Here is a 24882-nt window from a genome sequence, read left to right on the forward strand (position 1 = left end):
TACAAAATTGTGTGTCTCAAACGGAGGATCAATCGAGTATTATCTGACGTTCCTTAGGAGCAAAATGGTTTACCATGATGATATATAATGCTTGATCCAGCTTGTGTGTAGTTTTAAAGTACTAATAACTACGCATATGCGCTACACGTGTAAAGATAGAGGGTGCATATCGTATTGCTACTTACTAAATGCATTGTTGCTTGTGTGAGATTATGATAGCTAAGTATCCGCTCGCCCTTGTCTGCTCGTACTCCCTCCGATCCACCACATAAACGCTGAGGTCGCTTAGTTTGTTTTCCAACATGACACATGTTAGGTCCTTGACAACCCTATGCATCAACTGTCACACAGCCTCTTATTGTCCTACTTGTTATGGGGTATATGCATGCTTGTCATGCTCGGCTGCCATCGGTGCGGCCTATATATCCTTGATTATTGCCACACGAACACTCTCTTGCTCACCCATCGTGTCATTTTATATTTGGGTAGCTAGTTAGATCAAGATTATGATTAGCAGAACTCCGGGTAGGTAGATCGGTTTGGGTCGGAGCTGCTCGATGCTACTTAAACTATGCCCAACTATTTTTCCTTGGGGTCCAGATTCTCTTTACAACGGGATTTTCGTTCCCTTTAGCGTTTCAACGGTTTCACTTCATGGTTTCCGTCACGAAGAGATTTCCAAGGTCATTCCCTCCAAGACATGATTCTCTCTCCTTTCACTTCTCGATTCCCTTCGAATGGAAGCTGTTAGAGATGAGAGAAAATAAAGGGAATGGGAACGGGGAAATAAATCAGAAAGGGAACGAAATAAAGGGAATATGTTTGAAGATGATCTTAATGAAGGACTGAGCCAATGACAATTGTCGTCATGGTGACTACGCTCATGATTGCGTCTGTGCACGTTGCACCGCGCCACACCTCTCTCGTGGTCTAGTCGCGCACGGAGCACAATTAAGGTCATGCTTTTTTTAATTTTAATTATGAATTCTAACTGAAAAACAAAAATAAACTATAATAATATGAAATTGATTCTCATAATTCACATACAAAATTCTATAATCAGCAAAAGAAAGTTTCTAAACTAGACTGAAACAAACCAGCAGTCTCCTAGATACCCATCTCGATATGATCCATGGTTCTTTTTTATAGACAATACATCGACCCCATTTTAAAAGGGTATGTTTGGATAGACTGTGGGTTCGAAGATTCTGACTAGCCGAGGAAACGACTGTGACAGTTGAATTTTAGTTGTTAGTTTTATAATAAACTTTTAGTTTCTCAACACACCTAAAAAGCTAAAAAATCAGTCAAAACCTACTTTTCAGTTTTAATTCATTTCAATTATAACCGTTTTTTCAACCAACCAAAAATCACTGAAAACCGAAACTAAAAATCAACTATTTAGATAGCTTCTAACTTTTAAAAAAAATGGAAAAAAAAACTATCTATGGTGAAGGTTCTGGCAAGGGTGTAGTCTTGGTGGCCACCCAAGCTTTTGTTCCTCAGCGTCGATTCCAGTGACTTCGACCTTGTCATCGAGTTTCTCAGAGTTGTGTGTGCGAGGTTAGTACTGCTTGTTTCGTATGTGGATGGTGGGATGTTCCTTTTTATCCCCTTTGTGAGTTTTTGTTTCCAAGTCGTTGGCTTAGGTGTCGACACTGTGGAGGTTGTTGCTATGCTTCCAACCTAGCTTGTTATGAGGTTGGGCATGACATTTCTGTCTTCCTATATAGCTTCTAGCGTGGCAATGGCTAATATGCTTTTAGTGGAGCAGATGTGTCGTGGATTGGTTCGGAGGTGTTGGTTTTTTCGGCTTTTCCAAGAAAGAAGGAAAGTTTGTATCCAAAGAAGCTATTAAGGCTTATAAATAGAGGGGTATGACTGTTGAGAGAGCTAGAGTCAGCCATTTGAGTTTGAGTGTTAGGATTTTAGGGGAGAGAAAGATGATAGTTTAGCCTATGTATTATCTGAGAGTTTTTTGAGCAAAATACTTTGTAATATATCAAAAATAGGGTTGACCTATGCAAGTAATAAAGATTAAGTTTGCTCTTATGCTTATGTTCATCTACTTCTAGTCTCCTTTTATTGGTTTTGTTGTTTCATTGTGATTTTTTTGGTTTTTTGTTGTAATTTTCGTTTTTGCTTAAGGGCTGAAATTTTGTCTCTTGTTGAAATTGCTCTTCTTGTTAGAGGCATAAAATTCACATACAAATATATATAAATGTGTCTTGAATTTTCTTACCTCTAAATCATCAACTTGGAGAGTTTCTTCACTTGGAGTCTATATGTTTGGATTTAAGTATTCGTTTTTCAAGTTGCAAGCTTTTATGTGTGCTGACGTATGGATTGAGTTCTAGTAAAACCTATTGTTCAATTTCAACCATAAGAGCCATGCTTTTTTTTTATTTCCATATCAATTTGTTTATCTCCGGTTTTTCTTTCGCTTTAGTTTTGATGTGCGTTTGGTGACCATAATAGGAGAAGACCATCAGTTTCGAAGAATTTTATCAGATGCCTATTTACCCATCTCTAATCGTCATTCTCTGTCCTACAATTGGTATGAGAGACGGTTTGATCAACAATTAACTTTAACCGGCTTTGTAATCCGTATACGACAATGAAGAGATACGGGAAAATCCCTCTCTTTGAAGGTTGAGACTTTTCAGACTGGAAGTTGCGTATGGTGTCTTACATCTTAAGTCAAAAAAGTACAATATGCGAGATTATGGACTCTAATTATGATATCCCTGTTGCTCATACTTCACAGGCTCAAATTGAACAATATGAAACCAACAATAAAGCTAGAAATATATTTTCACCGGTCTGAGTCGTAATGAGTTTGACAAAGTACAATACTTCCGTACTGCTAGAGAGATTTGACCACTCTTAGTGTATTTCATGAGGGAACTAACCAAATCAAGGCTCGGTACCACATCACATACAACCATAAATATCAGATGTTTGTGTAGGACTCTGGAGAGTCTTTGGATGCTATGTTTGCTAGATTAAATGAAATTGTTAGCAACCTTAGATTCACTGGGATTTTGCCTTACTCTGACCATGAGAGGGCAACCGAGTTTCTCTATACTTTTGGCTGTAACATATGAAAAGTGAAGATCTCGAGAATTGATGAATCATCCAGTCAAGACACATTGACTTGTGATGAACTCTTCAGTAAGTTTAAATCTATCAAAATAGTTAACGCGGCTAGGATAGGCCTAAAACTCCTTGTCTTAGAACATGACGTTGGTCTTAAGACCTAGTGGTGGTAGTTAGGCTAGAGCTGATTTTTTTTTTGCGCTAACCCTTCACGTAGTGGATTTGCTTTGTCTTTCTTAATTTATATCATAGAGGAGCAGGTGAACGCACTTAATGATAAGGACTTAGCATTGATCATGAAGAAGTTCACCCGTTTTTACAACAATCAATGAGATTAGAGGAAAGAGATCTCTCACGCCTGTTATGAGTGTGGTGACACTACTCACTTCAAGCCGGACTACCCCAAGTTGAAGACGAGGGGAAATTGCAACAACAACCACAACAAGCAAAAAAAAACAAGAAGTTTTTTTTAAGAACAACGATAAGATGGCCAAGAAGACGGTCAAAGTGGCTTCATACGCATTTGTAGTAGCGCTCAACGACATCGACATGTCATCAAGCTAGGATAAAAGCTCAGAGGAGGAGGAGTCGCCCATGAAGAACAAGAAGAATAACAAGGACTTCACTAACCTTTTCTTTATAGCAGACGACAACGACAACAACTCCGAGCTTCCTATGACCACCTTTTTGTTTAGGTTGTTAGCCAGGATACATTGCTTAAGAAAATGGTCCATAAAGTTAAGAAACTCAAGTCTATGTTAGAATGTTCATCTCCTGAGCTTGAGTTGCTTAGGTATAGGGTCAGGGATGGAAAGTGTGATAGTTGCCTTATGGTTATGAGTGAGTTTGCCGAGCTTCGGACTTTACACGCTCAAGTCGTTAGTCGGCTTAAGACTACTGAGAATAAGCTCCTTGAAGAGGAGTCTAGACCTGTTCTCTTAGGCGTTTATAAGAATTGTCCTTTACTCTCAAAGGATGTTGATGTGAAAGCTAAACGCATAAATGAGCTAGAGTCTAGATTAAAGTGTTGAGTGTTATAAGGATGTGCGGTCAAACTATTTCACATACATTGTTCTTTAGAACAAGCTTAGCTAGGTTAGAGGGAAAGTTGAGAATCTCATGGAGAAGTGCTCAGAAGGCAATGGAAAAATAAATTTGATCTTGAACAAGACCAAGATGTGTGAAAATAAGACAGAGTTAGCTTTGAGTTTGGGGTTCGAGAGAATTGCTTACACTAGTCCTGACAAGATTATTTTCACCGCAACCATTACCCTAGTTTGAGAAAGTTAAGATCAATGTTGCACAACCCACGGTAGAAAAGAATAAGCCAACATCACAAACCAAGAAGAGAGAGCTTCTAAAGACATAACCTAAGAAAGCTCCTCAGCCTAAAATAAAAGCTTCTATGATAGAATCGAGAGTGACCAACAGACCAGTCCCTTAGAGGCGCTTTGTGTGCACCTATTGCTAGAAAGAGTCATTTGGTAGAGTTCTGTTTTCTTCATAGGAGAGATGAGCGACGTGGGTGAGAGTGGAGCACTCAAGACATATATCACCCCTCTTTCCGTGTACATGAGCATTTTCCTTGCTCTTGCTCATGAGTTTTTGATGCTATTCAGTTCTCTTCTAGAGGTGTTGCCCGGTGTGGATCATACCATGGCTCATATGATTTTGTGTAGAAAATATGTTCTTTCTATAAATTGGTTCGGTGAGTATTCCGGTACAAACACTAGACTATCCAATGCTTGTAAGTTGATATTTGCCGAAAAACATGTTCTCTGCAAAAATAGTCCGGCGAGGCTCCCGATGCAAACGTCGGACTATCCGATGCTTATAGCTTGAATCGCGTAGGGAGAATTGCTCTCTGTAAAAAAATAGTCCGTTGTGTTATCCGAAGTAGCACCAGATCATCTGGTGAGTTCAATGGCAAAACTTGTAGAGAAAATTGCTCTCTGCGAGAATTAGTTCGGTGAGGCTTCCGGTGTCAACAACGGATCATCCAGTGCATGTATTTCAAATTTTTGCAGTAGGATTTGCTCTATACAAATATTAGCCTGGCGATAGCCTCTGATGAGTGTATTTCAAACGAAAGACTATCCGGTGTATATTAGGAAAGAGTTCAGGGTCCAGTCGAGTTGAACTCACCAGATAGTACGGTGATCAAAAGTTTACTCTCAACGGACATCTAGTGTTCAATCCGAGTTTGAATTGAGTTGGATTCGTAGATCTGTTCATATTCTTTTCACGTTTTTAGTCGAATAAAGCGTGTTTAGGGTTGGAATAGAGTCTTACTTTAATTCATTAGGACAAGATAACGTCTCCCTTATAAATAGTTAAGGGTAGAGACCAATTGCAAAAACAACTCAGTCAATCGTAACTATTGCATCTATTTTTTGTTTTTGTTTACTTTTCTACACATTAGGATAATTTTAGAGTAGTTCTGGCTGCTACTTCGAGTCATCACGATTTGGGTGGTAATTCTTTGTTGATTTACTTGTAAACGTTCGTTAAATTTTTTATTTGTTTGCTTTTAAACAAGTCGTATGTCGCTACGAAAAGCGATAGTTATCCCGGACAGATTTATGTTACACAGGATTGCCAAATTCCATACCAACAACAGTCTCCTCTGTGGTTTGTTTCACTGGGTGCATCTCCGGCAGCTGCGCCATGGCTGCTTTCTCTGCTCTGCCAACGGTGGCACGATATGGAGGTGGTTTTTGTATGCGGCATGCGCTCTTTGGTCTTATGCTAGGAACGTGTGTTCTCGTTTGATTCGAACGCGGACGCAGTTGATGCTAGAAAAAAACCATAAAATCATTAACCTCCATTTTAAAATAATTGATAACTTTGATTTTTTTGTTTTTCTATAAATATTTATATAAATAACTTAATCTATATTGATAACATGTCTATTGATATTTTTTCGCTTTACGAAGGTCAGTAGAACGTATTCAATTAGAAGAGGGCGAAAGCATAATCATCATACACGTTGCAAAACCACCGCAACACCAAAAAACAAAATCGTGCCTAGTACAGTACTTATTGCAATTGATAAAAGAGAAATTGAAGATAAAAGAAAGATTCTGATTTGGCAGGTTCCTAGACTCAAGGTTGACTTTTATTAGGAAGGATCTACTCTCTACTCGATGTTGACATGGAAGACGTCCTTGCGCTCCTCCTCCTTGACCTTGGGCACGACCACCTTGAGGACACCGTTCTTCACCTCGGCCTTGATCTTGTCCATCCTGTACACCTCCGCCGTGAGCTCGATGTGGCCACTATACCTCGGTGGCAAAACGACCTCACCCTTGACGACCTCCTCCTCGCCTTGGACCTTGATCACCAGGCTCTTCTGCTCCGCCCACACCTTGACGTGCTCCTTCCCTAGGCACCCGTAGGTGCAGCGAATCCTCATCCTTCTTCGCGTTCTAGCCCCGATGCACAGCATCAACATGGCCCAACGCCACTGTGGTGAAGTCATCCACCAGGCTCAAAAGGTGGCCGAGGCTTTGTGGCGCACCGAATGGATCACAGAACACATCTGGATGATGGCAAAAATGGAGTTAGCATAGCCATTTCAATGCATTTGATCGAATCAATTAGCATAGTTCGAGAGAAAGGAGCGAATGAGTCAGGGTCATAGTGCGAGGACGACGACTACCTGAGAAGAGGCTGGGCATGGTGTAGTCCTGACCGCGGTGTTGGCTCTTGTACTCACGGCTGCTGTCGTCATTCGACTCGTCCCCTCGTAACGGTGGAGCTGCGCGCCGGTGTTGTAGCCGCGGATTCCACTAACGACTGCCACCAACCTGAGGGTGGAGGTGACACCCGGGGGGGGGGGGACACGACTAGTAGCTTCTCCAGTGTGCGGACCAGCGGCATGACCCTCTTGGAAGCCACAGTGGAAGCCATTACGCTCTCTTCCCTTCCCTTCCCTCCTTGTTGACCTGCTGCTTTCTCTCGCGCTGTGTTGATCTAGTGCTGTTTGTGGATTCTTGGGGTGAGAAGGTCATAGGAAAATGGAGGAGGCTTATATAGTAGCGGAGCTTGGGGAAGACTTTAGAAGGTTCAGGAACAACCTGCAGTCGTGGAACATTCCAGAATGCGCACTAATGCTGCTAATCGTTCTACTGTTTGGTTGAGTGGGCCCACCTACCAGGTGAAAGCCATATTTTTTTAATACTTTGAATATAGTAGAAAAGAAGAAGATAAACATCCATTTGAAAATTTGCAAACCTAGCATAGTCTTTTTTATTTTTTATGGTGCATATCATAGATTTGTTTGAAAGATTTTAGAGAGTTAGATCATAGTATATTCTGCACTACCAAATTTTATCTAAAAATTTCATAACTATTTCTTTATTATTTTAAATTTTAAGAGTACTAAAATACAATATTTTTATTTTTAAATATATCATCCTTCTAACGGAGGACAATAGTCTAGTTTTCTAATTTTTTCAAATAAAAATCTATTTTACAATTTTTTGATTTTTAATATATAAAAATAAAAAAGTCCGAAAGACACGTCAGCGCGACGAACCAGAGACCCAGGCGTAATCTAACATGATTCGGAAGCCTATAAAGCCTATCAAATGTACGGCCCGACCCTTGCTCACGAAACCCACACTTCACCGGCTGACCTGCCGCGACCGAATCGGGCCAGATCGGGGAGGCGAGGGAGCTCACGTCGCCATGGACGAAGAGGAGCACGAGGTGTACGGCCAGGAGATCCCGGAGGACGGCGACATGGCCGCTGCCGGAGACGACGCGGCGAAGGTACCACCACCCCTGGACCCGTGTTTCTCGCGCTAAACCCTAGCCCTAGGTCCGTACGAGCCCCTGAACCCCGGGTCCGGCGCAGCTGCAGGAGCTCGACGAGATGAAGCGCAGGTTGAAGGATATGGAGGAGGAGGCCGCCGCCCTCCGCGATATGCAGGCCAAGGTCGCCAAGGAGATGCAAGGTTGTCTTCCTTACGCGCTTGCCCACCTAACTTATCGATGCTTGCACTTTTGCGATGCGGTTAGGCTAGATTAGACGGGTTCGATATGCTTCCCTACATTCTTTTGACGATCTGCGCATAGAGAAGGCTGTTCGAACAAGTTAAATTAGCGCTGAAAATACTACTAGAATTGTTATTTGGTCAACTTGGTTAACTCGGTATATTGTGAGCTTGTAACTAATCCTGTGTCTCTTCACTTTACGTGCTTGTCAACCTGTTTACTGCATGTCCATCAATTTTGGTGTAGGATAAAGTAAATAGAGCGAGTTCTTCATTCACTTGAAAGATAAGTGTGTGAGACCAATTTCATACATATTTTTTACACAACTTCAGATTTCAATTTCATTGTGCACCCATGACGACGATATGCGCCAAACAAAAACTTTTGTGCTAAATTATCTGTTTCCCACCTACCCCTTCTCGTGAAACTCATCCCTTGGCTACTTCTACGTAGTATTTTCTATCCTTCTTTAGATCCCTTGAGCTTGTGTGTTTCTCTGTCTTATTGGAAGTCCCTTGCTCCTGTCATTGGTTTCTTTTATATCTCATCGATCTCCAATCACTCTATTTCATCTATTGCCGATTGCGTACTTCAAAGTATGTCATTAACCATGACTCTATGTGTTGGAAACTTGCGTAACCGAACAAAGTGGTGGGCCTTCGAAGCCTGGATGTGATCCGAAGGCTTAGTGGAAAACACACACAAGCTGGGGAACTGTGCACTATAATTAATGCCATCTGCCTTTTCGATTACAGTGCCGTCCTATTTATATGCCGTATCCGACCATTCTCTGTTACAATGTACAATAATACCCCTCTAACTGCCACATTCCTAGCATATTTGTGGGTATTTTGATACTAACCTAAGCGCGTCTATCCTATTTACAATCATGCCCATCTCAGTCTTCAGTTAGCAGCAACGGTCCTCCCTTCGCCTGGGCTCCAGAAGGTCTATGGCCGATGGCACCTTCGGCACACCTTCGGTCGACTTCCTCGTGGCACCTTGCGATGGTCTTCGACCGGCTTCCAAAGGCCCGCCGAATGCTTCACCTGCGACGACACCTCCGGCGTCCCTTCGGTCGTGTCCCCCCCGCGAAGCTCAACGAAGGCCTTCGATCACCTTCTGAAGGCTCAACATAGGTTTCACCGATCCCGGCACCCGTACATGCTCCGGCGGCACCGAGCGTCCGCAAGGTACCTTCGGCATGTCCGAAGGTTCCTGCAACATTACAAATCCATAATAGTTGTACACTTTGTCAGTAAACAGTGGCCTCAGAGGCCTTCGACCCTACGCCCGAAGGGGCCTGTGAGACCATCCCTCAACACTATGTGCGTGCTATGAAGGTAATGCTTTCACTGAAGTGGTGAAATTGTTCTTCTGTTAGTTGCATAATTGCTTCCATGGATTAACTTTGCTTTTATGGATACCTCTTGTAGCTTTTTGAAATTTTAGGATTTTTTGTGCAGAACAGAGGTTGCTGCCTTTTGTGATTATGTAGGGAGTAGTTTTGAACTAGATTCCTTCTGATTATGTGTATGCTTATGTTGATCTGAATTTGCACCTCTGTGCGCATGTGGATCCATTGTCCATGTTTGAACATAGCAATATAGCCACAAAATGTCATCAAATATCTATCTGTATGACCCTACGAATTTTGATCTATGTTTTACTGCATTCTTGTCTTGTGTTGGCTAGGCTGGTCTAACATGACCTAATTTTGGTTTAGGGTTTATACTTCATTTTTAGCTTTCTGATGGCTAGGCTACTACTATCTGCAAGTTCTCTTGACACACTCTGCTGTTTTGTAGGAGGTGACCCTAGTGCATCTACAGCCGAGGCGAAGGAGCAGGTGGATGCCCGCTCTGTGTATGTTGGAAATGTAAGATTTATAATCTGTGTGTGTGTGTGTGTGTGTGTGTGTGTGTGTGTGTGTGTGTGTGTGTGAACACATGCACCCGCGGGTATGTTATATTGCTGTCAAGTTTCTAGATAGTTATGTTGACAAGGGATTCCTATTCTTGTTATTCTATGTGGCATAAAATGTGGAGTACAAAACATATATATATTTGTAGAATGCAATAGGTGCCTAGTAGCTAACTGTAAATGTCATTGTCGCGCTTAGCTTAGTTATGAAATGCTTATCTCAAAAAGCCTACTACTTTGCTACTTCCCTTATTCTGAAACTCAATCGATCGCGTGCCATTGCTACTGAAAATGATTTGGTCCTGGGTGTCTTTACTGTCAGATGGAATTATCAAAGCTTGTTCCTAATTAGGGTATTGCCTCCTTGCCCTCAATGCTTGATGCCATTCCTCAGAATGCTATGCACTGCTGTTGTGAAGTTTTTTTTATGTGTGTTTACATAATTCTTTGCTAAAAATACTCTTCATTAGTCTTTTCTTCGTCCTTATGGTGTTCTATTGTTGTTTTTGTGCATTAATTAAGTAGTGGTGATGGTCGCAGGTGTAGTATGCTTGATCAAGCCTTTTGAAATTGTATTTTAGAGTTGGCTAAGAGATAAAAGAAAAAAAGATCCCTGAAAAAATAAAAAAAAAAGTGCATGGAAAAAAGAAAAGAAAAGAAAAAGGGGAAAAATGTAAGATATAGATATTCTAGGTTAGGTGACCTCCCTGAAGAAGCAAAGGAAGTCAGCACAAAGCTGCTGCTGTATACAATCAGGATGGCGCTTTTGACTGGAGCCTGCTTCTGATGTGACGTGATTTGTAGGCGCTGGTCCGATGAGATCGCCTGAGTGGTGCATAGGTATGACATGTAAGTGTAACTGTAGAAAGCTTTAATCTTGACTCTATTCTTTGCTCTTAATGAACTTGTGCTCTGCCTATCTTTCCCCTTTTTCCTTTGAGTTATCCCTCGTTTCACCTAAAAATTGTTTGTTGTCGAAGCACATCGTGATGACTTCTTTTTCTTACCAACATACGAATAAAGGTTGCCCGATCTTTTAGTGCATGTCACTGACACGCAGAAGACAAACCTTCGCTTTAGAAATTAATAACAATGGTGTTAACATACGGAGTTGCGCCTCCTTGATGTTGTGTGGAAGTGATCATTGTAGTTGAAATATGACAACGCTGGATGCACTACCAAAAAAATTGCTGACTGTACTTGGATCCCTTTTCCTTTGTATTCTTGCAGTATTGATAAACAAAGGTTTAGACTTTTCTTTTCTTCCAATCATAAGTTTTAGGCTCTTAACATGAAATTGAATTTTTTATCACTTCTGATTCTTGGCTTGCATATCTTCAATATATCCTTTTGTATGATGTTTGTCTTACATATTACTCAAATTGGTGTCAGTTTTCTCCCATATATCCCTTGTAATGATGTTTGTCTTACGTATCACTTATTTGTCATTCAAATTGGTATGTCAGTTTTCCTCTAAAGTGACGCCGTGACCTAAGCTGCAATACCATTTAAATACAAATTGTTTGTGACTGAAATGAATTCTACTATTTTTCTGTGATTTATACATTTACTTATGTATATTGCAGTGCCTTAGTATGGTTTATTGTGGCATACAGATGCTCTCAAAAGGAATAGTCTTCTAGAGAATTAACCTTCAAAATGAAAGGCTGGTACCAAGCTTATTTGCATAAAGGAATAACAGTCTTTTAGAGAATTAACCATTTGAAAGATTAATGTCAACTAATTTGCCCCCATATTGTGGTGACTGAACTGATGTATCAGGTTGGCATCCTTCGTGCATATAAGACTGTAACATCAAATATGGGTTACTTCACTCAGTTACTTTTTGTGTCGTGAACCTTTTCACTTGTTTGGTGTATACTTTATATTGATGCATCTCTTCTCAATTCTCATAATGAAGATCACATGTGTTGTCGGGTATGTTTTACGTGTGGCAAAACTTATGCAATCTACTTTAAGGTTTAGCCTTCGACTGTGAAGTCCAAGACAAGTGTGGACTGTGGTATAACTGATGGTTGTAAAGAGTGCTTCATAAATACTCTTTTACTCTATTAGTCTGCACTTAAGCACACTGAAAACTGCTAAACACGATTTCAAGTTGCATCTTGTGTCATTTATTTAACACAAGCTGCAGAATTTACGGTTTTACATGTTTACTGATACGATCATATACTTCAGGTTGATTATGCGTGTACCCCAGAAGAAGTGCAGCAGCATTTCCAAGCTTGTGGAACTGTCAATCGAGTGACAATCTTGACTGACAAATTTGGGCAGCCAAAAGGATTTGCTTATGTGGAATTTCTGGAACAAGAACCTGTTCAGGAAGCTCTTAATTTGAATGAATCTGAATTGCATGGCCGCCAGATTAAGGTGCATAAATGTTCTTCAGAATTTCGATGCGATCTCAAGAGTTCAAAAAAGCGTCTGAAGTCTGAACCGCGCTTTACCCTCCATTTTTAACCTGACCTTTTGCTCTGTGCTTGACAGGTTGCACCGAAGAGGACTAATGTCCCTGGTATGAAGCAGCGTCCACCACGTGGCTATAATCCTTACCATGGCTACCCTTATAGATCATACGGAGCACCGTTTTTCCCACCATATGGTTATGGGTAAGTTTTGGCGGTCTTTTACAATGTGGATTTCTTATTTTCTTTTCTAACATAATCTTTATGTTCCTTCAGGAGAGCTCCCAGATTCCGCCGTCCTATGCGCTACAAACCCTACTTCTGAAGTATGAGGTCATGAAGTTAAGTATGAGGTCATGAAGTTTAAGGGCAAACAAGCCATAGTCGGTTCCGAAAATAATTTAACCTGCTGCTGTTTTATTTACACTTTCATAGTAGACATGTTATTGCGGGTGAATGCTCCTGTCTTGTCACCTTTTGTGACCTGTTTTACTGACGCCATGGCGACATGTACTATCGGCTTGCTGTAATACAAGACGTAGTAGCCAAAACAAGCACTATGTAATACTGGTTTGCGTACTTTTGTTCTGGACCTCTATCGTTATTGTTTTTAAATTTTTGCACGGACGTGATTCCGACGGCTGTATGCAACTCTTATCTGAAGAGATAGCAGTACATCCAAGAAGAATTATCAGTATATATCCAAATGAAGCTAATCAGTCATGATACAGGCATACAGCCAAAGAAGAATCATCAGTAGACATCCAAATAAAGCATAGTAGCGCATGGTGTCAGCCTGCCGTTCCAGACTTCAAGCTCAGATTCTTGGCAGCGATAGGCACTCTCACCGTTGTCAGCTCTGCCCTCTTTAGATCGTGTATCTTGTTTACGGACAGTTACCACCGCAGTCTATCTTTAATAAATATTTTAAAAATTCATCTTCTATAACACTATTATAATATTTTTTAACATTATTACAGTATCACCTATTTTTTACATCTTCAGTAACTATTCTATTTCCTACTTTACATTACTCTCCTCCTCTATTTGAACCTACAGTCATACTTCATATACAGTAATACGGACGCTCTTTCCATCCGCAGATTTACCGTCTTCTCTCATCCCTGATTCCCTGCTGCATTCCTGTAGAGGTAGAAACGGAGTCCGCTAGAGTGCGTTGCGGGACGAGCGGATCAGAAAAACACGGTTACAGGAATACGGTCGGCATTTGCCGCTACCGCTGGAGATGGCCTCAGCACGGTATCGGAGAGCATCATCGGTTCTCTTCTCGAATTCCAAGTTCCCAACACATTGATGCAGCTGGGCCTCAAGCCTCAATTAATCAGTCCCCTTTTATCAGAATGTAAACCTGCAAATCTGCGCTTTCCAGTTAACAGCGGGCAAAGCTGATCCGTTGTTATCGTAGGGCCGGCATAAAGTCTCTGAAATATACCAATACGTTTTCCTTTTGCCCATCATTCCAACACAGAGAATATTGCAGATGGCCTCTGATTGCTCTCATGGTGCCGATGCCAAGGGGAATCACAGAGATGGTTACAGAACCAGCAGCAACAAGTTGATATGGTTTAGCAGCCCTACTCCTACATACTATTTGTGAATTGTCAACCACAAGTTCCAACAAAGAATCTTGTAAAGTTAGTAAAGCTAGGGGACAAAAGCATGGCAGGTGAGTGAGGACACATGGAAAACATAAACCGAAAGTGAAAAGAGCATGGCTTGGGTAGCAAGGGTACAGACATCCTATTCAGAAACCCTTATTAACAATGCTGCTGATGCCGGTGTCAATTGTGGATTTCCAAAAAGTTTATCCCTTTCCTATCCTTTTGAGACCACACTCATCAAGAAAGATCTCAACCACAGTCCACAGCAAAAATGTAACAGTATTCGCCAAGTACTACTTGTACATAGAGGGGGAAAAGGAATTCTAAACACCCTCGTACCTAATGGAGCTGAACCTAAAATGGCAAAATGATTCTCGGAAGAAACAGAAAATAGGGGTACAGAAGAGCGGCGAACAAGGTCAATCTTCACAAAAAGTTTGGAAATTTTTCTCTTCTTTTCATCTTTTGTCTTCTGAATCTTTGAGGCCAAAAGAAGCATTCTTGATCCACTGGTTCCTGACTCGCTAAAGCATCATACTTGATATAGCAGCAGCAGCTTGATGTCAAATAGGCAATCCTGATCCAATGATCTCTCTCAAGATTAGTACTACTAGTACAGAATCCACCCAGGAAGCATCAAATATTTTGCCAGAGGGATCCATTCAGACCTGACCATACCTCAAGGTAGATACAATAGGCTGCTCCTGCCTCCTGCTCGTCTGGGAATTGGGAAAAGCCGGCAGAATCTCGCGTCCAGAGCCAAAGCTTGCAGAGACGCATGCAGGCGGCAGAGGCAGGGAGAGGCCGGGGCTAACTTGTCTTGCAAGAGACAATCGACTTGCCAGCCACGGACGCCATCGATTGATTCCCACCGATTCTGAGAAAAAGATCCTGCTTTATTACATGATTTTGGGGCAAAATCTTAGGATCAGGCAGCCTGCAGGCGCCAGCGGCCACAGTGGTCCGGCCTAAAAGCGGTGTAGCTTTTAGCTGTTTGCGTGTGCCCGAGGGCTCCCCGCTCCCCTGCCATGTTGCATGCATCAAAGCAGGTGCTTTTCTCCACTGCTGCGTCCCTTGCAGAGCAGGCCACGTCTGCTGCATGAGCATCTTGTCCAATAGATGAGACTGCAGACAGAAGCCACACCATCTTTGCATCGTACCAGCTCACGTTGATAGAGCTACAATTTTATTAACAAACAGATGCGAGATGGAAGGCAGCCGATTCAGTGTATTCTTGTAGGATGACACTGGTGAAATCTCACCGATGCATGTTGATTTGCTTCATGTAAACACCAAAGTTTACATCTAGATCGTACAATTAGCAGTTCACTTCACATATCTGCAAGGTAGAGGGAGATTGAGTGATGACACAGTACAGCAACATATCTGCAAGCTTAGGAACAACACACACAAGTCACACGAACACACACAATAGCAGCAAGAGCAGGCTGGGATTTTGTCAGGGTGAACACAGCTCTCTCATGGTGACGGTGGCCAATCGAAACCAGCATAGCCCTCACTGAACCCACCGCCGTAGAACCTGACCTCCAGGTTTTCCAAACCCTGGCCGTCGTCCCAGATGGCCTCGTCGTCGCTGCCGATGGCGTAGTAGTCGTCGACGTCTTCCATGAACTCCCACGAGTAGATGGACGAGTCCGAGTAATCGGAGCACTCCTCCCAGTAGCTGTTCTCGTAGCAGTCGTCCACGCGAGGCCCAAGGACGCGCAGCCCCGGGTGCCTGTCCCGCAAGAACTTGTCGTCCACGGTCCAGCAGCCGCGCAGGTCCAGGAACTTGAGGTCGCGGCACTGGGCGAGGATCTCCAGCACCGCCTCCGTCGTGATCAGCATGTACCCCATCTCCAGGTGCCGGAGCTTGGGCATGCTGCAGGCGATGGCGTGCGCCTCGTCGTGCTGGCACACCTTGTCGGCGAGGTCGATGGGGTGCATGACCCGCCGGAGCCCGACCAGGGATTTACAGTGCTTGCCGAACGCCTCCAGGGCGCGAGCTCCGATCTTTGTGCAGCTGCTGACGTCTAGGAAAGTGACGTTGGATAGCCGCGGCGCGACGGTCTCCACTATGGAGTCGCTGATCTCGCTCCTTGGAATCTCTAAGGTCTGAAGAGCTCGGGCACTTGTGAATGATGAAGTAAATACATCAGGGTCAGTGTAATTCTGAAAGAAACATGCACTGTAATTCTCCAAACTATGACAGTCACAGTATGTGGACCAACTGAAGCCAAGTTTGTGACAAATAGGACGTGTATATTGACTGTATATGCATGTGCATTCCAGTACTTGTGTGCTTGTACTTGTGATTCCAATATTTTGTAGGGCTAATGAACAGGTAATATATTAGCTCAATACATAACAGAACATCTAATGCTTAATTTACTATGTCAATGTAGAAGAAAATGGATTTGAAACAGGAGACAGTAGATTGTGATACCTTTATACTACACATATATCAGTGATAGTACAAAAACTAGCAAAAAGTTCGGAACAATACAAATCAAGTGCTCAACTTCGTAGTGAAACCATATGCTAAGAGTAGGATTGAAGACCAAAGCATGGATGTATCATGCTGTATTTTCGTTCACAAAACACATCCATACGATGAATTGAAAACCAGTAGTATGAATTAGAGGCCATATACTCTCTGCGAAAGCTGAGTTAATCTGTGCCTAACTCCGAATCTCAAAGATTTAAAAGCACACTATCAGCCATCGGATCAACTAGATTGATCATGCCAACCCTACATCAAGAAATGGCCTGAATTTACAGGTCAGAAATTTACAATGACATCCCATGACAGGTCACAGGCTGAGATAATTGGCAACCTGAAGTCTGAATTTCTTGCATATATGATGCAGAGCCTAAACTATCTTTACGTATAGTACACCGAGTGTACATTCTAGGATATGGAATGTGTTATCAAGAGCATTTTGAATTCCAATATAAAGGTCCTTTTGCAACGCAGGAATTTCATAGAAATTCCGCAGTAAATGGTTCACTTCTGAAAGGAACCACGGCAAAAGCAAGATGCTAAATGGAAAGACGAAAGAGGATAGCAAAATTCTGAACTTACTGGTCTCCGATGAGCGAGAAGAGTGGGTCGCAGGGCAGCCCAGAGACGCTGATGCGGCGGCATGAGCCGCCGCTGCGGCCGACGAGCAGCTCAACCATGCGGCGGATCTGCTCCGGCTTGCTCTGCTGCTGGCTCCACTCCTCGATGTCGATCTCCTGCCAGCAGTAGGGGCCGGCGACCACCCGCCCCCATGACTTGCACACCCGCGGCAGGACGGTGAGCACCTCTTGGAGCGGCAGGTTGCGGAAGATGAGGCCCAGCGCGTCCGGTAACAGCTCCTCCCAGCACCTGTACTCCCCGGCGTCCTCGCACTCCCCCATCACTCCACTCCCCTGAAGTGAGTCAAAGGACCATCCATGGTGACTGATGAATTAATGTTTCAACTACCAAGTTGAACTACTGCAACTCGGATTAAAAATGGAAGAGGATGGATAGAGCTACTACTTCATTTCGTACACCATCTCTCATCAAAGAAACTGAGACGAACTAAGTTAACTTGAATACAGATCTTGCAAGCAGGCTGATAAGAAACGGGAATAAGGTAAGTGTTGGCGGGAGACACAAACATGGAAAAGGATGGATTTTTTCCCAGCAAGCTCAAATATTTTCCACTCAGAAGCCATGGAGGAGTGCAAAGAACTCAATTCCTTGCTCCAACCAAGAGCCGAAACTTCTTTATTTCTATTTCTTCCCAGGGAGTGGGGGCTGCTGCTTACCTTGGAGATCACTCAAGAGCCGGAGATGCCAAGCAGCCTCCTAGCAGTGAAATGGCTTGCGTGTGCTGCGGGCAAACCCAAAGAAGGCAACCTATCCAAGAACCAAGGGAGGGGTGAGATAAGATGTAAGACTCATCCAAAAGTTGACAAGAAAAGGAGCACAATTAAACACTAATACTGACTCCAATCACAGGGTACCAGGAGGAGGAAGGCATAGATCTAAAAAGCAGGTCTCTTGCAGGGATGAAAAGGGCTGGGGGAGCATGCCAATTGGTCCCAATCCCACGTACCATTTCACACCGCAGCAAAACAAAAGGTATGGCCCGAGATATTTGTGGGGAAGAAAGAACGCAAAAGCTTCAACTTTTTCGCCTCAAAGGAAAAGGATGAGAAAAAAGGGCAAGAATATAATCTTTCCTATAATAATTTGCAAGAGAACACCGCAAGAATCAGTTTGAGATTGGGGTAGTGCTGCGAATTTACCAGATTGGTGATGTGGAGGCCAAGGCCCAAATTCCAATTTGGATCTGCAGGAGGTAACACCTGATGGAGGGGGGGAATGGCTGGAGAGAGAATCGAGAGGGAGAATGGTCGGTCGGTAGAAGACTGAAGAAGGCTAGCTTTCGTGTGTGCGCGTGTTCGGGAGGAGGAGAAAAAACGGAGGGGCGCGCAGTGTGGATGCAGGTGTCCCTGCCGATATTGCACGGCATGTGGAACTTTTTGCCTACGTTTTTTCCAGAGAAATTCAGAAAATAATTCACTTGTTGATAAGACAATTAAAATCGTTTCATCTAAAAAACGAGACAGTAAAAATGTAAAGTGGTATTTAATACTAAATGCTAGGAGTATTAGTAAGAGGGGAATTGATTGGAGGTGAAATGAGAAGAATGCTACGGTGTTCAGCAAGTTGACTTGGAAAAGTACCGCCGGAATCGTTTTCTGTCTACCCATTTATTTCATTCATGATTCAACGGTTCAGGAATCAGGATGACATTGCAGACAACTTACAATAATATCGGCCTACCAGGGAGGTGTTAGGTAGACTGGTATACTGAAAGATAACTTTTTAAAAAAAAAATAAAGTACTGCTGGCACATCACTTTGCTAAGCATTTGGTAGTAGTAGTATAAGGATAATAGTAATCAATAATCATATTACTGAAAGATACTGGACAAATGTCATGTCAATGTGGAATGCACCGATGCTATGCTGAAAACCCTCTGCTTTGCCATCAGCTGGATCGCCGTTCCAGTCATTGGTTTCGTCACGACTCACGAGCACTGTGTTGCAACAGTACCCCTGTCTGTTAGAGTTGGCACTTCCGGCGACGCGACGCTGGCGACGTAACGTGCAGCCAATGCTGGTGGTTCCTTTTCGTAATGCAGTTAGGAGTAGTCCTGTTATCCAACTAACCCAGCAGCAACATCAAATTGACTTGTTTTTTGATATTTTTTTATACCATTGGAAAGTTGTTCGATCCCGAAAATGCAAATGAAAACTGGCTAATACTCTAGGTGTGTCTAGAGTTAATCCTTAGCAATATTTTTAGTATAAGCGATGCATACGTGATCTATATATTTAGTATGTGTATGTACTCAAAAATAGTAGATTTATTTAGATTTAGACTTTTTACAAGATAACAACTCTACGTTATATATAATTTTTTTATGCATAATATGAGTTTACAGATATGTTTCCTTTCTTCTTACAGTCTGATCCCCATCTATTTATATAATAGGAGTAATGTACATACAAATAGATCGTGTCAACAATGTGACTGATCTAATACTGACGAAACTAACTACCTCTAGCTAGGTTAGATATGAAGACCCTACCTGGTCGACCGACCTGCCATGTCTTGTCGCCTCACGCCGCATGCCCACCTACGATACCGTTCCATCGGCCGTGCGACGTCACGCCTATCTGTAACACTATCCTGTAACATTTAATGCTACGAGACAAGATACTATCCATCTGTACCGACCAATACTTTGTTCGTTGGAGGTGGTGTTTGGGAAAGAAAATACTTGAATAGATAATATTTAATGTGACTTGATAAGTTAAAATGAAATATCTACCATACGACCAGCCTCACTGGTCGTAGGGCTTACTTCCACGATTAGTGGGCCGGTCGCGAGAGCCTTGCCTGGTCGCGCAATAGGGTCACGGTCCATTGAAAAAATATATACCGCAAGCTGGCACTCCTTTGTGCGGACTCCCCCTGTCAGGGGATCCCCTTATTCAATACACCGACAGTAGCCCCTAAGCTCCCCTGCAGATATTGTCGATTATGCAGTTTGCTATGTGGCCATGGTCGGACCTGGTCGCACTACTTGGATCCCATGTGGACAAGAGTTTACCCCGGGAGTGGTCATCGATATAGTCTTTCATCATGGTGGGCCTATAAAACCGCATCCTGAGGGGAGGTTAAAAACTGAGAGATCGTAGGAGATAAAAAAAGGAGAACATGAGAGAGAGAGACAATGATAGCCGCCAGACCTAAGGGAATTTTTGCTTCTCCTGCACGACTTTACGAATTTTGAACTGGTCACGAACTGTAACGGTTGAGATACCGCAATCGTCCTAAAAATGGGGGCATTGATGTCTCTCCATAGATCCTTCTGTCATTCTCCAAGCCCACCAACCCTTGTGCTCAGAGCCCCTACTCTCCGTAGCCGCATGTGTTCTCGTCACAGCCTTTGCCACATTCCAATGGCGTCGCGCTCAGGTAAAGAACCTGACTTCCCCAAGTCCAAGTGCACCGTAGCGAAGATGACGCAGATGCGCGCGAACCATCTATTTCCCCGTCACCTGTCTTCGGGTTACCGCCCTGGGGAAGATGTGTTTGCTCCTTGTCAGGGGAAACATTATGTTCGCCTCCTTCCTAGCCAGCCTCGTGCCGCCCTTCTTTGAATTCTTCACCACTGTTATAACCTTCTACATTTTCCACCTCCACCTCAACCCTAATTCCATCATCATGCTGAGCGTTTTTGCTCACATATGCGAGAATTTCATATGGATCGAGCCATGCCTCGATCTTTTTAGATTATTCTACATGACCAAGTTACAGATTAGGCCAACCACCGAGAGCTGCGGGTTTTGACTCCGCGACGATGTCATGGGCTCCTACCTCAAGATGTGCCTCAAGTCGACATGGTCAGGCTGGAGGGACGAGTGGTTCTACCTCTAGACAGAAGATTCTCCTAATAATATCCGCTTACTAGCCAGGCTGGTGCAAGTCACCAAGAACTGGGGGAGCGCCCCTACGACAACTCCAGAGTTGCTGAGCCTCGCTGCTTGAGTTAAGCAGCTTGTGAACACTGGGTTGTCGGGATCAGATGTCATCCGAGACTTATTAAGCGGCGGCTGTGCTCCTTGCAGAGGAGAGCACACTCGGTCTACCTGTACTCCGGGAGTGGGGAAGACGCTCGGGAGAGCTCCTCAGGTAACACTGTAACCTTTTTCATGGCACTTATTGCTAATCGTGCAGTATCTTAGGTATCTCTTTTATTCAGATCTCCCTGATAAGGCCGTCAATTTGTAGGCTAAATTCCTAATGGCTGCTACACCAAGGAAGAATAGCCCTCCGTGAGATGCTCCACCACTGTGTGAACTTCCTTCGTTGGAGAGGGCTCGGGTCAGATTTGTATGTTTGGCCTTTTTCCGAAATTTCCACCTCTAAGCCTTCTCCTGGGTCAGAGTTTCATGGTTTGCGTTGCCACAAGGTCTTCCTGAGGTTGATGTCTTACGCCAGATCATAGCTGAGGTCATGGCGATCGCCCTGGAAGTTGATCTTGCTGCCCGCATGCCCTCTCTGCCACCCAGCGCTGCTCCGACCAGCCGTCGATCCGGTCGTGAAGCTGACCTAGCTGGCCACGGAGGCGACCAGACTTCTCAGAGATTGGTATCGAACGTGTATAGTGGTTCTAGGAGCAACATAGGTTAGTAGAGAGTCGAGCAACATTGCCCCGACCAGGCTCGCCCCGACTAGACCAGGGCGATCAGGCTATCGTCGGCCAAGTGTGCACGCATGAGGGGAAGAGACCGACAGAAGACTTGTGTTCCATGGGAACATTTAAACGTGTCTGTGGGACACCGATCCCTGGTGGCCTGTTTGTGTCCTTGGCTTCCCTGCCTACCGGCTTTACGAGGATGAGACTTGTGCTTAATTCTACGCTGATGCGGTAAGTTCTTTAGTTAGGAGTGGATCCTTCGAGCTCTTCCTTAACTTTGGTCATGCCTAATCCACCGGTGCCTCAGCAAGGCATTCTGGCCCCTAGCCAGGCACAACTCTGACACCAGAAGCATTGGTTGTAACTTCCGAGCGCTCATAGCCGGTCGCGGAGCACGTTCCAGCCTCCGGCCTACTCTCCCTGGTTGACCGTCCCCCCCCCCCCATCCGCAAGCTGATTGCCGAGAAGGAGGCAACAAACGACTAGTGTGCCGAGCTAGGGAAGCAGGTGGTAGAGGAGAAGAAAACACGACTCTTGCTTCAATAGGAAAAAGACGTGCTCACTGCTAAACATGCTGAGCTTAAAGAGAAGGAATGAAGGACCTGTAGTATTCTTACGGAAGCCTTTAAGGATATTCAGAGACCCCTGAGAAGCTTTAGGCTGGACACCCCCGACCCGAAGGACGAAAGAACTGTTGAGGGTTGGGCCTTCGTCATCCGCGTCGAAATGGAGTGGTTTGCCCAGCTCCCAGGCATTCAGACGAAGAGGACGTCAAAGGACGTGGCTAATGTGGCGACGGATGTGGGGTGTACATCCTCAAGTGCTACTGCAGCCGCGACACCCACTTCAACCTTGAGACCGTCCAGGAGGGGATCGTGACACCAAATCCCATAGGACCGGAGAGACTGAAAGAGGAGTGCCAAGGGCTAGTGGATTACGTGGGGTCCATCTTTCGGGTGGAGACCATCGAGGAAGCCGAATGAAGAGGTGCAAAACTTGAATTGTAATTTGGGTATGTATCTTGTATGAATGATGCTTTCAATTTCTCTAATGAGCATGTGTTGCTGTTGTGGTCGTAGGATCTTTGAACTGACCAAACCACCTACCCGTTTTAAGCCCCTGACCACGCTTGTAGACAGAGTGTGTTCATAGATGTTTGGGAAACCTTCTTGCTCCGAGCCCCTAACCACGTTTACTCACTACTTTGTCGACTAGTGCATTCGGGAAGTGGTGGACAAGTGCGAACTTTGGTTCGTGGTCGAGTGAGAGATCTTGCAGAGTGACCTGCAAGGTGCGTCTGTCTTACAACCACTCAGTCATGTGTAGTCCTAGGCCAGCCAAGCGAGGCTCGACCAGTTGACCCTTGCGAGGTTCGTGACCTGTTTGCTTGGTTAGCTTCTCAAGAGGAGCTGCTCACGGCGTGGAGAGACCTGGAGCGAATGACAAGAGGGAGCAACTAGCGATGAGAATACTTCTATGACCATCTCAGCCGGGCTTTTACACCATTCGACTCACTGCAGCGGTCCACCGGCATTCAGGTTCGCCCAACTCCTGGAGACACTATGACTGTTCATGTTGATTGGTTTTTAGCAGCCTCTGAGGTGGCCGACGATCTTGAGCAGAGTCTTCACAAAACTGTCAGTGACCACCTTTTCGAGGTCGAAATCATCGGCGTCTGTCTTGCCCTTGTCTGCATCCGTGACCATATCCTCGACCTAGACCTTGCTTTGGTTGTTGCTGCCAGCTTTGGCGGGATTCAAAGGACCACGGAGGAGCTCGGCACTCTCGCAGACTCATTTCTATATGCAGGTCGCTTCCTCCTTTGGACTATTCAGTTTGGCCCGGTGAGGGTCATATTCAGATCCTAGAGACACTGAATGAAAATGTTAGAAATAGCCCCTGGGGCAATACCCGAGCGTTTATTTTGTAATGTAAGAACCTGCTTTTATGTAAAGTTTCTATCTGTTCAAGTGGCGAGTAAGTTCTGAGTACTTGTTACAATCAGGGGGAACCAAGGCTTCCATACCACTTGCTAGTTAGGTTTGTGATGCCTAGGATAACCCTTGGCACGATAAGCCTTTAGGTGGTGACCAACACTTGATCCGAGTTTGGACTTGTGGCTTCAATGTCGTTACCCCCGACCGCCTATATTCTAGAAACTGTGCGAGTGACAACTTGAATCTCCTCTCAACGGTTTGGTACTCACCATAAAAATGAATAGTCAAAGTAACAAGCAGTACGAGAAAGTATGGAAGGAGAACTATATCTAAGTTGCTTTAGCCCCTGGTCAGGCAGTGAGCTCTTGAATCGAAAACACTTACAATCTGTTGGGAGACCACTCTCATGCGAGAAATGCTGCAAAACAAATAGTATGGTTATTTAACTGGAAAAACTTACAATTCTTCATTCCATGCTCGTCCTGGAAGATCCTACAAAATAAAAAACACATACTTGCGCTCGAGTAGCCTTATACACAGAACTTGTGCAACTGGTCGATGTTTCAAGAATTGTGCATTTCATGGTCGTCCTCTATTCCTAGCTTTACTGCACCAGGTTGGGTAACCTTAACCACCGTGTAGGGCCCCTCCTACTCGGGGGAGAGCTTATTCTGACCCGCCTTATTATGCACTTTTCGTAGGACTAGGTTGCCTATGACGAGGGTCCGCTCCCGCACCTGATGATCATGGTAGCGCCTGAAGCTCTGTTGGTATTGGGCTGCTTGAATTAGAGTACGATCCCAGAACTCTTTGATCAGGTTTATATCATCCTCCCATCGAGCCACTTAGTCGCCATCCGAGTAGTTAACCACTCGAGGAGACTTGATCTCATAGAGGAACATTGCTTCAGCGCCATAGAACAGAAAGAACGGAGGCTTGGTAGTGGTCACAATCTCTTCGCAGTAGTCTCGGAAGGCGCTACTGACGAACTAAGTCTTGTTGTATGTAACTATGCGGTTCAGACTGCCAAACCACACTACCAATCCACGTATGAACTTGATTGCTGCTATGGCAGTGATCTTCCTAACGGGCTAGGCTTCGATCCACTTAGTGAATTTAT

At 44.1% G+C, this 24882-nt stretch overlaps 2 protein-coding genes and 1 pseudogene across 11 annotated transcripts; 1 reads left to right on the forward strand and 2 right to left on the reverse strand.

The window, feature by feature from the left end:
- Positions 1-6238: 6238 nt before the first annotated feature.
- Positions 6239-7011, reverse strand: LOC133921189 (24.1 kDa heat shock protein, mitochondrial-like; annotated as a pseudogene).
- Positions 7012-7704: 693 nt separating this feature from the next.
- Positions 7705-13032, forward strand: LOC133921190 (polyadenylate-binding protein 2-like). The gene is made up of 6 exons (XM_062365963.1): positions 7705-7875; positions 7961-8060; positions 9909-9979; positions 12223-12414; positions 12532-12653; positions 12726-13032. Exons 1-6 carry the CDS (start codon positions 7792-7794, stop codon positions 12772-12774), a joined length of 618 nt encoding a protein of 205 aa, XP_062221947.1. The 5' UTR covers positions 7705-7791; the 3' UTR covers positions 12775-13032.
- A 1284-nt stretch (positions 13033-14316) lies between these two features.
- On the reverse strand, positions 14317-18559 carry LOC133921191 (F-box protein FBW2-like). Of its 10 annotated transcripts, none has more exons than XR_009910234.1 (5): positions 18356-18559; positions 17723-17963; positions 17157-17488; positions 15334-16202; positions 14317-15249 (listed from the first exon to the last, which is right to left on the reverse strand). XR_009910234.1 is itself a non-coding variant. In XM_062365966.1 (5 exons), exons 2-4 carry the CDS (start codon positions 17777-17779, stop codon positions 15551-15553), a joined length of 1041 nt encoding a protein of 346 aa, XP_062221950.1. In that variant the 5' UTR covers positions 17780-17963; positions 18356-18559; the 3' UTR covers positions 15314-15410; positions 15502-15550. The 10 variants fall into 10 exon arrangements, 9 of the variants coding, with proteins under 9 accessions (XP_062221950.1, XP_062221954.1, XP_062221955.1 ...); XM_062365966.1 differs by lacking the exon at positions 14317-15249 and having other exon boundaries at positions 15314-15410; positions 15502-16202; XM_062365970.1 differs by lacking the exon at positions 14317-15249 and adding an exon at positions 17601-17676 and having other exon boundaries at positions 15314-16202; positions 17873-17963; positions 18356-18558.
- Between the last annotated feature and the right edge of the window lie 6323 nt (positions 18560-24882).

The sequence above is a fragment of the Phragmites australis genome, chromosome 6 (genome assembly GCF_958298935.1).
Source record: "Phragmites australis chromosome 6, lpPhrAust1.1, whole genome shotgun sequence".
NCBI classification, from domain to species: Eukaryota; Viridiplantae; Streptophyta; class Magnoliopsida; order Poales; family Poaceae; genus Phragmites; species Phragmites australis.